This window comes from Erithacus rubecula (assembly GCF_903797595.1).
Source record: "Erithacus rubecula genome assembly, chromosome: 14".
NCBI classification, from domain to species: Eukaryota; Metazoa; Chordata; class Aves; order Passeriformes; family Muscicapidae; genus Erithacus; species Erithacus rubecula.
In genome coordinates, this window is record NC_136666.1 from 11521475 (window position 1) to 11535106 (window position 13632).

The window sequence follows — 13632 nt, forward strand, 5'->3', positions numbered from 1 at the left end:
AGTCTTATCCTTTCAAGGAAGTATTCCAATTTAAGAAGCCAATATATATTTTAAAAGATTCTTAATGTCTAATAAAATACTATTAATTTACGTAATAAAAGAAACAGGTGGAGGAAAGGACAGGAAGTGGGGAAAAAAGAACCTTTCCATAATTTTGTAAAATTCTATCATGTTTTTGTTACTCACTAGCACATTAGATATGTTTATAGATTACAAGTGTCTGACTCAGGGCAGTACTTCCTATTGCTGAATATAAATTTAAACATCTAAAACTAGGCACAAAGGGACTGCCATCCTCACTGTGTGTTTATTGCTTTATTGTGTAAACAGAAAGATTTAATAGCACTATTAAAAGTTATATGAGACGTGGTTATTGATTTTTAGTAGAAATAAAATGAATGTAAGATTGTTTTAATGAAACAGAACTACTCCAACTCTACCTGCACCTTGGCTGATGAGTTTAGCTGGTGTTGTTTAACATTAGGTAAGGGTCTAACATTAACCAGGCTCATTATTTATATAACCTGGGAATTTATTTTTTTTTTATCAGAGGGAAGATCCATCTGTCTGAGTGTGCTGCTTTCAAGACAGGGTGACTGTAGGTGTCTGGAAACAACAAGGAAGGAAGCAAGCATCTAGCAGTGCTTTCCCAGATTAAAGTCCTAGCAATCACCATGCTTCCTGACTCAACTGTACTATCCCTAAATTGAAATTTGTCCTTAATAGATGTTTCTCCACCCCCCCCCCCCCCAATATTTTATATACATAAATCCCTGGCCTTTTGTAGAAAACATTTGTTTGCTGTATACAGACAATTTCTTCCATAATGCCTCTTTAGTTCTCTGTTATGAGAGAGGGAAATACCATTCCCCCTCTCTTTCCTCATGCAGTTGTGATGTACAGACCTTAGGTAATGCTGGGAAAGGCCACAGGTGCTTTGCAAGGGCAAGTGTTTTGCAACGTGGTTGCACAAAACCTCCCTTGGCTGATTAGAACAGATGGACTGGCAGTGCTGCTCTTTAACTCTGGGAAAATTGCCCTACTGCAGCAAAACCTCTTAGAGAGGTTACATCCTCCTTTTTGCACAATTCAGAACTCATGTTGGCATTGTCTCTGCACGCACAGGTCCTAGATTAGTCTAGAGATTTTTAAGTCAAGGTATCAACATCCCCCCACAAAAAAACCAAAGCCAAAAATCAAACCTAAGCAAAATAAAACCAAACAAAACCAAACAAATAAATAAAGAGACAGTGGTGCAAATTGAGACCTAAATTGTTTATCCCCTCCTGGGGCAGCATATTTGACAAAGTGGTTCCAGACTACCAGCTGGAAACTGTCCATTACTGGGACTGAGAAGATGAAAATTGGCATTTTCTTTTCCACAGTCTACAAAACAGAAAGTTTCATGCTATAGGCCTACAAGATTTATTTGGCATTTTAATCTATAAATACATGAGGTTTTCAGCAGTAAAAGCACAGGCATTTTCTCAGTGGTCATTGCCACAACATACATTTTGAACAAAAGAACATGTAGTATTGCATGTGAATAAGCAAACTTTGGTTCTCTTTCTAAGGACCAAGCTCTCTTACTTGTTAAACAATGGCCTGCAAAGGACAACAAGGCAGCTGAAGGCCACACTGAATGCTACACTCTGGAAAGCTTGGGACACTGTAGAATTTAATTAGTTTTTTGAAGGCACCTTTTTTGAATATCATCATGTCTTCAGGCAGCCTGGAAAGAACTCTGGCATTTGCACGAGACTCCTTCTTGTCAGTGGCTGCTGCTTTGGGGTTACATTGCTCCAGATTACCAGTCATTGGCACACTGGTGCAGCTAAGGGAACGTGCTGTCTTCTTCTTGCCTTGAACAGATAAATAACTGAATAAAAAAGAGGTTAATTTATGTTTGGTAACATCTTGGGCATCTTCTGGAAAACAGTCATCCAGAGGATCCTCTTGACCTTTCACCTGCTGACTAATCACACACGTACTGGGACTTACTGATAATTTCTTAGGCTGAACCACTGTTTTTCTGGAAGGTGTTTTGTATTTTCCTCCCTCTAAATAAAGCTGAGGAACATCATTAATGGCATCAGAAGTAGGCTGAACTATTGTAGTGGGGATTCCTGCCCCATCATCAGAACTGATGTAGTGCAACCCATAATTCTGCCTAATGATTTGGGCTGCAGTGTGTTGAATGATGCTCCAGTCCTGCAGAATATCTTCCCTGGTTGTGAACTGAGACGTCACAGTAAAGCGAATGATGAACTTGTCATGGATGGTTGCTGGAATGAGGAAGAGCCTGCCAGAACTACTCAGTTCTTTCAGGAGTTTTTCTGTCAGCCAGTTGGGACCCTGTTTTAAATATCAATAATAAAAAAAAAATACAATAGTTAGAATTCCACTGACATCCAAACATATCTAAGAATTGTAACCACAAATTTTTACATGGAAGTATATTCACAGTTATTAATGTCTGGGGAGAGATCAGCTGTGGTCAGTTCATTCCAAAGAGATTGCAAAGAGTGGGCCAATCTTTACCTTTAGGCGAAATACAACAAGTCCAAGATGTCTCTTGGCAGGAATTTCAAAGAGTGGGTCACTTTTAACCAAGGATTCGAAGAATTTGGCTGTTTCAGTACCCTGTAATTAAGGAAGGGGGAAAAAAAAAGTTATCTATTTGTCACAAACCTCCTGCAAGATGCTGAACTGGGTAGTTAAAAGGAATTCCTTTCCTTACTAAAACACAACATTCCAATGCATGAATAAGAGCAAACAGAAAAATTACATCAAAGCTAAGAATTTTAAAGTCTGTCTCTATTTGCCCAAACCCTTGACAATGAACATGACTAATGGGCCTATACCTAAGGATTTTCTAGAAGGTTTGAAAACAGAATGTGCCTTCTCTTATTAGAGTGCTTTTGCAGCAACACACTGTGACCCCTCATATTTACACTCCATCAGAGACTTAAGCCTGTCCATTTTCACAGTGATGGGTTCAGCTATTCATCACAGCCTGCCTCCCAAACAGCTGCCACTTGACCTCAAAGAAAGCTCCCCCAGATCATGGCTCAGCAAAGTGCAGAAGGCAGTGACTGACCAAGTCCCTTTCCATTGCCCAGTGCTGTCAAGAAGGGGATTGGAAATGTTTTGTTTACACAGTCAATCTTTACAGATTGAGAGTAAAACCAGCAGGCATTTAGAATTCACATGCATGTGAGAAGATTTCTGTTACTCATCTCTGCATCTCTGCGTTTACTGATCTCAGCTGCCAAGAACTGCACATAGCCCAGTGGTAATTCACCCAAGAACTGGCCATAACCCACGGGTGATTCACCCAAGAACTGGCCATAACCCACGGGTAACTCACCCAAGAACTGGCCATAACCCACTGGCAATTCACCCAAGAACTGGCCATAACCCACGGGTGATTCACCCAAGAACTGGCCATAACTCACGGGTAATTCACCCAAGAACTGGCCATAACCCACGGGTGATTCACCCAAGAACTGGCCATAACCCACGGGTGATTCACCCAAGAACTGGCCATAACCCACGGGTGATTCACACACCTGTCGGACATGAGCCTGAAGCTTTTTCACCCCAAACGAGCGCAGCACGAACCACAGCTTGAGAGAACGGAACCGACGACTCAGGGGAATCTGCCAGTGCTGTGAAAACACAGCAGCACATCAGTGAGTGCAGAAACAACAGAAAGGAGAGTTCCCCTCCCACTGCTACATCTCTTGCTTCAGACTCAGGTCAGAAATCTCTCTTGAGGTGAATAGTGTCATATTACTGAAAATCTGCTAAGCCTAGGAAACAGCATTCAAAGAAACACTGTGTTCCCATATTTTTCAATTATTTGCAAAAATAAGATTTTGGCTATTCCCCTTAATTTGTGTCTTAGGTATGCTTAGAATTTTAAATTAATTACCAGCTTATAACAACAGCTTTTAGCATTTAAGAGCATAATCAATTTAAGATGTGGCCATTTACACTTTAGGACTGACTAGTGCTCACATCAACTCCTGTAATTTCCTGAACATTTTCCCAAATCAACTATAAACAGCAAGACTTGATAGTGGGGTAGACAGCTGCAGACAAAGCAACACCTACTCTAAGGAAAAGAGTGAGAAAACATGTAAAGGAGTATTTCAGAGAAGCTGCACAATCATGTGTAGGATCGCATTTAACCACAAGAGGGACTCGATATCTTTTTTTCTCTCTCTCCCTCTCTCCACTATAGTGAAAAGCACTATTGATTTCAAGAAAACAATTATCTTTTCAGGACTAGGGTGAGATCATAGCAGAAATAATTGGCAGTGAATATTCCTTTGTATTACTGTACTGAAATCTGCTGTAAGATGTATCTGCAGTGAAATATCTTTTAGCTCTCCTATGAATACCTTAATCCAAATTAATAAATCTAATTCATTCTCCTGCTATTTCTGAGTATGGCTTTCTCTTTCATTACATATCAGAGATACAAGAAATCCAACCAAAATGGCATCAGTAGGAATTACTTCAGCAACACAATATACAGAAATGACCCTTTGTATTAGAAAGGCAAGGCTGGATCTCCATCTGTGTAAAAATCATAAGTACTTCAATCTGAAAGCAATTTTATAATTAATCTTCAGAATCAAGGCTTACTGCAAAGTTTTGCTATTTTCTCTGCATTAGTGTAATTTGGTTTATGTAGACCAGCTGTAAGATAAACATAGTCCAGAATGTGAGAGGAATTTCACAGTCTGAAAATTTTATAGGCAAATAAAATATCAATTTAAAGAATAACTTACCATGAAGTCAATTGCAGCTCCTGAATTGGCATGTCTGAGGTAGACAGGGTTAACACTGAAGGTTTGATGTAGCTTGAATTTATCTTTAACCCTATTGATTGTACAAGGAACTAGATTTAGCAAAATAAGTGCAGAGAAAAACTTTGCAATTTGTATGTCATCCTTTTGGTGTTGTTTGTGCTTTGACTGTACTCACCAAAATCCAGTGCAGTCAAAATGGACCATCATCCACTTTGAAGGATTGAAAGTAAAGGAATCTGCATATTCAATTCCTTCCAAAAACAATCGAAATTCAGGACATACAAATGCTGTTCCTGCATATGCAGCATCAATGTGAAGCCAGAGTCCCTCAGCAGCACCTGTTGGAATTGAGACTGTAGTTATGTAAGGGATATAGGGAATCAAAGTGCATGCTAATCTCTCCTCTCTGCAAACCAGGTGCACTGCTCTGGAGGAGGCAGACAAGCAATTGACAACCCAGTTTTGTTCTAAAGATATAGATCCATAATGCCAAAATATAGGATAATGCTGAAACCAGGTGGACTCTGTAACAAAATTCACTGTTCTGTATTTCATGTGAGTCTTTTAAACATTTGATTGTTCTCACCTCCCCTTTCACTAAGTGAAATTCTGCAGTATCCTTCAGTTGCACAAAGCCAAAATAAAGACACAGTAGTAAGCAAAAAAGGACCCAGAAATAGCAACCACAACCTGAGCCATAGCAGAAAGCTCCTCAGGTCTTCAGCAGCTACTGGTCAGAATTTATGCTAGAATAGAATTTGCAACCATGTCAAATTTACCTATGAAATTGGTTGATCCAGAGGATGTCCTACCAGAATCTACCTTCAAAACTGCTTTGCTAGATTAAATATTAATGTATCCATCCTACAACACTACCACACAGTCTGTGTTTCCTGAATAACCCCATTAAAGATTTATCAGTTGGCAAATTTCATCCATCTCAAATAGAATGTATTTTAGAATCCTCATCTAAATCTTACAGAAATCACTGCAGCCTTGTACTGACTTCAGCCACCCCTGAGACACGTCTGAAAAACTCAGCTCTCCTTGGTTTGGCATGAAAAAGTCTAAGAGAATCTTCTAGATGCTTTCATAGATCAAAAGCAGGGGGAAAAAAAAAAGACACTTACAAACTGGACCCAGTTCTGAGAGATTGTCAAAAGCACAGACACCAGTTGTACCCAAGGTTGCACACACCTAGGAAAAAACAAACCTGCTATAACAGATTTGGTTCCTTTTAATACATGGATGCAGCACTTTAGAAATGGGCAGTTTATTGCAGACAAAACATTAAAATTTTTTATTTAGTAAAATAGAAATTCTTATATACATTTGAACCTTCGGTTGATGTATTTTAACACAACAAGACCTTTTTCATCCTTAATTTCATGTTGACATTAAGAATATAACACTATGTCAATTCCCCCAACCAGAAAGTTGAACATACAAAGACTGGCACTAGGCCTTTCTTTCTGTCTTCTGCAATGGCTTTCTTCAAAGTTTCACCTCTGAGGGAAAAATTCTCATCCACAGGCAGAAATTTTATCTTCACAAGAGAAATCAAGCCAGCCTTTTCTACAGAGGAATGTGCCTTTAAAATAAGAAAAACAGTGAGAACTCAAGATTTGAGTCTGAACAGTTGTCATGGCTTTATGAAAGACATTGATGGCAAGAAATATAGAGATAATGACCTTATTGTAATCCATTTTTATACAAGTCTGAAAGCATCTTCTTTGTACATAACAATAAGAAATAGTACACTGTAATTCCAAAGAATGATTCAATTACTTGGGCATTGGTTTCAAAATATAATAATAGGCATCCTCATCTTGTGTTTGGGAGGCCATTTATCAAAACTCAGCTCTTAAAGGAGTCTCTAGAAATGAATCAACCTCAGTTTACTCCCTCCTCCTTGACATAAGAAGATAAATTCCCCGAAGTGTGTTCACTCTTGGACAGAGCAAAACACCTTTCAAGATAAAGTCCTTTTAGTTATACTAAGAGACAATGAGCATGAGTGCCTCTTCTGTGGCAGTTTTCCCAGGGGAATATAATTGTTCAGCTCAGGAAGGCAAGGACAGCACAAGTTTGCTGGCAAAAGCCAACAGTGGAGCTTAAAACCAGGAACAGCATTTAGGTAACAGTGCCTTGAGCATGCCTGAGGGGAAGAAGGCTGGGAAGAAACACGAGATGAAACAGCATGAGATCAGCACCTAGCTCATGGAGTAAGGCTTTGTGAAAAACAGGAAGGAAGTGCAGAAATCAGTCATGTGAAACAATCTCCTGAGGACTGCCAGGACCCTAAAAACCTCACCTCACATGATTTAGTTTCCCCATCTGCAGAAAGCAGCAGTAGGGGAACTCGTCCATGCTTGTGAAGCATTCCTGTGTTGTACAGAAATGCAACTGCACGTGGCAAAGGCTGAGTGAGACAACAGAAGCAATTTGTTTTCCTTGGAGTCATAAGAACTTACTTGATCAGATGCATAAGCGATGAGGCGAGAATTGAGCGAGGACTCGTCAGCCTCTGGCTCAGAAACCTTCATCTCCAGAATTTTGTTCTTCCTTGCTGCCAGCAGTGCAACCAAGGTTGACTCACTCACAGTGCTCTGCAAAGACATTGCTCATTTACTGCCTCTGCTACTTTATTGCTATTTCGCCAGGGATGTGCTGAAGTCAGTGAAGCCCAGCTGCCCACTCCCTCTTTTGTTCCTACTCCTGCTTTTCTCTGATGCAGTGGACAGTCATTAACTGATGAGCAGCTCTCTGGTCCAGCAATACAAAACAAAGCCTTTTAACTGCAGTATATTTTAACATGCAGCACTGAGTTCTGGGGTAAATAAACCACATTTTTCTTTTGTTCTACAGATAAAATGTAGTATTTCCCATAAAATTACAAGCATGATCAAAGGCCCTTATAATAACAAGGACACAGCACTGATTCCAGGATGAACACACAAAGGCTTATGCCTTCTGGAATGAGATAAAAGTTCAGGCCTTGATCCTGTACTTCTCAGAGACAAAAAGTAGACATGAGAAAAAGAAAGAATAACTTCTTGTGTGGCTAAAGGCTGTGGAAGAAGGATAGTGACAAGTATTCATTCTGTAATTATGTAAGAATTACTTCAGTGCAAAATTTGAGGATGTGAAACAGATTGAAGAAATGAAATCTAACTCATTTATCCTTAAAAACACCACAAGAATACGTGCTGTTTGCCCATAACACAGCACTAAAAGCAATAGCAGTTTCTATTCTATTATCTTCCATATTTAATACTAAAATTTGGGAAAATACCAAATTGGGATTCAAACCCATATAGAAAATTTTGTTGGTTCTGTCTCTAGGAAAACTACCACCCAGAGAGAAATTCAATTGAAAACAAAATGTTGAGGAGGCCATCTCTTGTCTCCCCTACCTGTAATACTCCTCCACCCACACTGTCAGGATGGTGGTGCAGGAATTTATCTGGAAGGCCCAGCATTTTAGCTAACCAATCCATCACATTCATTTCCAGCTCTGTACAGGCTGGGCTGGAGGCCTAGAAAAAAAAAATTAAAGGAGAATCATGCTGTAATTCACTCTGGGCAGTGATCCCTTGTCCAACTGAGAGTTGAAAGAAGCAACGAGCTAATCTGATACAGCTACATGGAGACCACACCCACCAATTTATTATAGGGTTATGAGTTTCTACTTTCTTACCCAGAGACACACATCTGAAAATCTGGGCAACTTTGGCACTGGGAAAAACACTGGCTTCAGAAACTGCTGCAGTGTGCAGAGCCATAATCAAGTAGTGCTCTGTAGCTGCAGCAGGAGGATACAAAATACGCAGATATTCTGGCCCAGGCCACCAAACAATTATTTTCAGAAGAGGAAAAATAGGAAGTGTGTTCTCTCAAAGGAGCAGGAGAACTGGAATGGAGCCCAATCTAGCCTGCAGTCATGGATGGTGGCTGCTCTATTGCTTACTTTGCTTGTGTAACAGTCTTGGCACTAAGACTAGATGACAAGGAACAATGCTCACAGTGGGATATGCAAATAATTTGAAAACAGACATTTCTAATATATTTTCTTCATTCACCTTTTACTACTATGTAATGCTTGTTCTTATACGTTCTTTTGGATTGGTATTTTTTAAGTGTCAATTTTCATTTATGCAACAATATATAGTTGGTTAAAACAAATAATTATATTGACTCAGAGAACAAGAAAGAATGACTATGACCTGCTCTTGCACATTACACACACAAGAGAAATGTCTAAAATAGCCGCAAAAATTTACCCATGTGAATCCCAAGCAGTTAATTGCATCAGCCAACATATCTCCAAGGAGTGAAGGCCAGGACGTTAGAGCTGGAAAGTAGGCATGCATGTGTGGACTTTGCCAATGGACTACCTAGAACAGAATTATGTAGAAATTAAGTCTGAGAATGTCACAAATCTTTGCATGAGATGTATTAGTTAGTATCAGTTTAAAGTGAGAGAAAAAGATTACAGCAGCATAATATGTACAACTATACATGTGCTAGCAGAGAGCTGCAGAGATAATATCAACAGAGGAGCAGCACCAGCAGATGATAACACTGCATTATTAACAGATTAATTGCAAAATACAGCAAAAGCATTTATCTGAATTAAACAGGCATTCTGAACAGGAAAGAATGTTGTGCTGTGTTTGAAAGATCAGAATGAGAAAGATGTATCAAAGTATTTATCTTTATAAAGGGAATCCTTGCAACAAAGTTGCTCATTTTGTCAAACAACAACTTGCCTTTAGCTGCACACAGCAATTTACAACTATATAAAGCCTTCCATACACCTGAAGGAGCTTGTGTGTGGGACACCAGCATAAGTACATGTAATCTGATTGCCTCTCCTACACCAGATCAAGTTTCTGCAAACATCTATTAAAAAAATCTAAGAACAGACTTTGAAAAAGCTTCTTAGATAAAACATGCAGTTTGATAATATGAATTCCCTCTGCAGTATTTATGTACAAGAGGAAGTAGACTTTCACATTCCAAGTGCAGGAGACAAGCCTTGTATGCACATGAAATTGGGTAAGAGTTGTTTCACCTTGCTGTGCCAAGTTTCCACCTCTCTGAAATTAAGATTATATGGTTCAGCAGGTAGAGACATTGTGAAGCTAATGATTTTCTCATACTGGTGAATGTTTCCCTATAAGCAAATATGAGTTGTATACAAAGTAGTTTAAAAATGCAGTCACAATCTAACCTCTAAAATTATAGTTAGGAACACAACTGTGGACATAACAGCTACAAGATTTATGCAACATTATTGGGTATTTTACTTATTTAGAACAATGTTCTGCAGAACCTGTGCATTTGGTGTTCACCCCAGGTAGTAATGTTTTTTTCCTGTCATGATTATACTTTATTTCTTACCCCTGGCATAATAATCTTCTCTATATCTCCAAAGATGTTGTCCCAGCTGTCTGGGTCCATTGGGGCAGAGTCTGGCAACTGGGCTCTCATGTAACCTGGCTGTACATCAGGAGTCACCCGTCTCTCTCTCACATTGCTCAGGTACTGGCAAATGTAATCCACCATCTCCTTCCCTGGAAGAGGCAAACCAGTGGTTTTAGTTTCAGTTATGGAAACACTAACTAGCAGTACCAGCATTCCACACAGTCTTTCCTTAGCATTGGACAGAGATTCCAATAGCATTGGAAAACTGCTTCCAGCTCCTCCCTCCTACTGGTCCCATCTAATAATGTTCTACAACAGGTTCACAGGGATTTTTCAATGTCATTGAATAGTTCAAAGGTACCTTTAAAACACAATAATGGTGCAACTACAGTTTGGTTGCTGAAAGGTTAGATTTTCTTGCCTACAAATTAGCTGAAACTGTATTTCACAGGAATCAAATTTTCATCATGTCCTACACTTCCACACCATTATAGCAAACGCCCTTTTGCATCCTCTGAAATCAACTGCATAGCTCCACACCTTTTCTCCAATGTAAAAAAAAAATCTCCTGCAGCCCTGGAACCAAAGTTAGCTCTCCATCTTCAGAACTGTCCAAGTACCACTGCAGTGTCAGGGTGTCAGCCTGACATATATACGCTGACATCATACTGTGCATAACCCCTTATCACAAGTTTATTCAGAATTACAGTTTTGCAGCTTTCCCACTGCATCTTAGATGCAAGACCAAAAAGGCTAAGTTACCAACAGTCTCTAAATTAATTAAACTCAATCATGAGATACATTTTTGCCTCAGCAGATCCAAGTCCCAAGGACAACTGCACAAATAAATAGTATACAGCTCATCCTAATTTTGACTATCACTTGCAGTCCTACAACAGTCAATCTCCATGAGCAAATGTTACCTATTTGCAAGAGCCACAGATCACTTACCTCTCTGTCTGTACTCCTCAGGCTCCATACTGATTCCTTAGGAATTGTGGAAACTTTGAAACAGGAATGAACCTCTTCAAACCTGTGCCACAACGTTTTGGGAGCTGTGGTCAGTTTGGTCTGGTGCCCTCCCAGCTGCTTCCCCCTTTATAGTTCCCTTTATCTCTCAGACTCACACATTCTGGAAAAGGTTTAACAGGCAGGTTATTGGGGAGTGTTTATCTAACTCCTCCCAGCTGAGGGTTTTTACAATCTCTCATGTTCTCATCTGTGCTCTTTTGATGTGTAAGATAGTGTATCACTAAGAGGAGCTGCCTCTGCACTTTCCCATTTTCAATCTTTCAGAAGTCTCACAGTAATCCATGCCATGAATATAAGGCACATTAACATGAGACTTGCAGAAGAGAGAGAGCTTTCAAAACCAAATAAAAACTAGCTGATGTTATGCCAGCACTCCCAGCTACTATGCTAACAGTAGCCACTAAACCAAGGTACCAACAAAGAATAAATTTGACATGGGAGACAGGGACTTTTCCTAAGAATTGTTTTGAGAACCCTTTTTTTCCCCCCCAAAAAGGGTATACCTATATCCCCACAAGTCTTCAGTCCTTATGCTGTCAGTCTCATGCTGCTAAAAGAAAAGGCTTCACAGTTATTGCTAGTTCCAGGACTACAATGTGCAGCAGCAATGATCCTCTTTGTGGATTTCCTGCCTTTCAGATCAGAGCAGGGTGATGTTCCTCCATGGATATCACCCTTGACGACTGAACTGGGAAAATGCACCTTTCCCCTCACTGTGCTTTCTTGTCTTCTGTATTATATGCACAAGCACTGGGATTTAGCTTTGTCCCTTCAGAATTCCTCCAAGCCCTCCCCCTGGATTGTTCCCAGTTTGAAAGAACAGCCTAATACATTGCCTCATTTCTGTTTTAGGACCTGAAAACACATCCTGACCTCTCTCTGGCAGCACAGTCTTTGACACTACTCAATGCTGAATTCTTATCCATCTTGACTTGCTCTACACTGTACCAGGCAGCCCTGGGAAAAGAGAGAGGTAGGACTTGAGGACTAAGCACCAGAAGAGAAATTATTTTCCATACACTATATTCTTACCTATTTTTGCCATACCCTAAGCTCCTGCTTGCTGGAGACAGGATGCCAGGCTAGGCAGACCCTGTGTTTTGTTGCTCTCTCACAGGTGAGTACTGGCTGCCAGAGTACTTTGATTTTCTGCCTCAGGTACTCTAATGCAGCACAACTACTCACATAGTTCTAAAAAGTTTTTACATTGTTCTCACAGCACACTGACTACAGAACAGTGTGAAACCTTTCCTACTTTCTGCTGCAATTAGATACTTGAGAAGGAACTGTTTTATAGATATGAGAAAGATGCTGTGACACACACATCAGATAAATGTACTAAAATAAAAAAACCCAAATTGATAAAAAGGCATTGAGAGAAGTGCAAAAACCTACTATAAGCATATTCATCTGTTTCATCTGATATTGCTCTGGAAACATTAGGAAAAAAGTAACAAGCTGCTCACATGTTTAATACAAATTTATGAACATTTCTTGGCTGTAGTGCAAATGATCCCATAAAGGGGAATAAGTTAAGGGACAGGCATCAAGCATAGGACCAACTCAAAATGAGCCCAAAGTTCTCAAAAACTGATTTTAGCTCATTACAAGCGGTTAATATGCTAATATATATGGACATCTGTTCAAAGAAACAGATGGTAGCTAACTAATGTAACATTTTTAATTTGGAACAGCAAATAAGGAAAAATATCTTTAACAATATTTTCAGAGCTGAACTATATAATAAATATTTCATGTAACATATACCCTACACTTTAGCTCAGAGGTGATGGTTTCATTGGGTTGATCTCTTGTTCTGTGCAGAAGAGAACAAACAGCAGGTCCTGTTTGGAACTAAAATAAAATAGCTGATAATAGATTACAGGAAGGGTAAATATTGCTGGTGATAAATAAGGTTTTGTTATAGAGACGCTGCACCAGAAGTGTTTTGTTATGGACAATGAGGAATATTTGCTCAGAGGAAACAGAATGAATAGAAAAGGTTCATTTCACTGTTTGCTGCCAACATCTGCTGTCACAAGCGTGGGAAACTCTCCACTTGGATGTGAACGTTGCCACTATCACCACTCAAACATTGCCACTCTTATCATTATTAAGAAATCACAGAGATTACACTGTTGTTAAATTTGATCTGAGGACACAAACATTATTTTGATCACAAAATAATTCATTGGAGCAATGCCTGAGCAGCACATTTCCCTTGGTTAACTGGTTCCTCAATCTGCCAGTGATGCAATGGATAGCTCCTGAAACAATCCCTAAAATAGCCATTTCCAGTTAACCACTGCACAAGGTTTGCTTCAAGCCCTAGTACAAGCACAATGAT

The 13632-nt window shown here is 39.5% G+C and overlaps 1 protein-coding gene across 3 annotated transcripts; it reads right to left on the reverse strand.

The window, feature by feature from the left end:
- Nucleotides 1–11497, reverse strand: HDC (histidine decarboxylase). Of its 3 annotated transcripts, none has more exons than XM_079318303.1 (13): nt 11205–11497; nt 10230–10402; nt 9107–9220; nt 8240–8362; nt 7298–7432; nt 6271–6414; nt 5954–6020; nt 4999–5161; nt 4803–4893; nt 3573–3671; nt 2542–2643; nt 1701–2355; nt 1–1386 (listed from the first exon to the last, which is right to left on the reverse strand). In XM_079318303.1, exons 1-13 carry the CDS (start codon nt 11230–11232, stop codon nt 1277–1279), a joined length of 2004 nt encoding a protein of 667 aa, XP_079174429.1. In that variant the 5' UTR covers nt 11233–11497; the 3' UTR covers nt 1–1276. The 3 variants fall into 3 exon arrangements, with proteins under 3 accessions (XP_079174429.1, XP_079174430.1, XP_079174431.1); XM_079318305.1 differs by lacking the exon at nt 1–1386 and having other exon boundaries at nt 1669–1862; nt 2002–2355; nt 11205–11493; XM_079318304.1 differs by lacking the exon at nt 1–1386 and having other exon boundaries at nt 1418–2355; nt 11205–11493.
- Between the last annotated feature and the right edge of the window lie 2135 nt (nt 11498–13632).

Excerpts from the sequence above, each read along its gene's own strand:
- HDC (XM_079318303.1), bottom strand. The coding sequence starts at position 11,232 with ATGGAGCCTGAGGAGTACAGACAGAGAG. Across the intron at positions 4,894-4,998 it reads TTTGACTGCACTGGATTTTG|GGTTAAAGATAAATTCAAGC; the intron begins GTGAGTACAGTC and ends TACAATCAATAG. Across the intron at positions 2,644-3,572 it reads TTCAGGCTCATGTCCGACAG|GGTACTGAAACAGCCAAATT; the intron begins GTGTGTGAATCA and ends CCTTAATTACAG.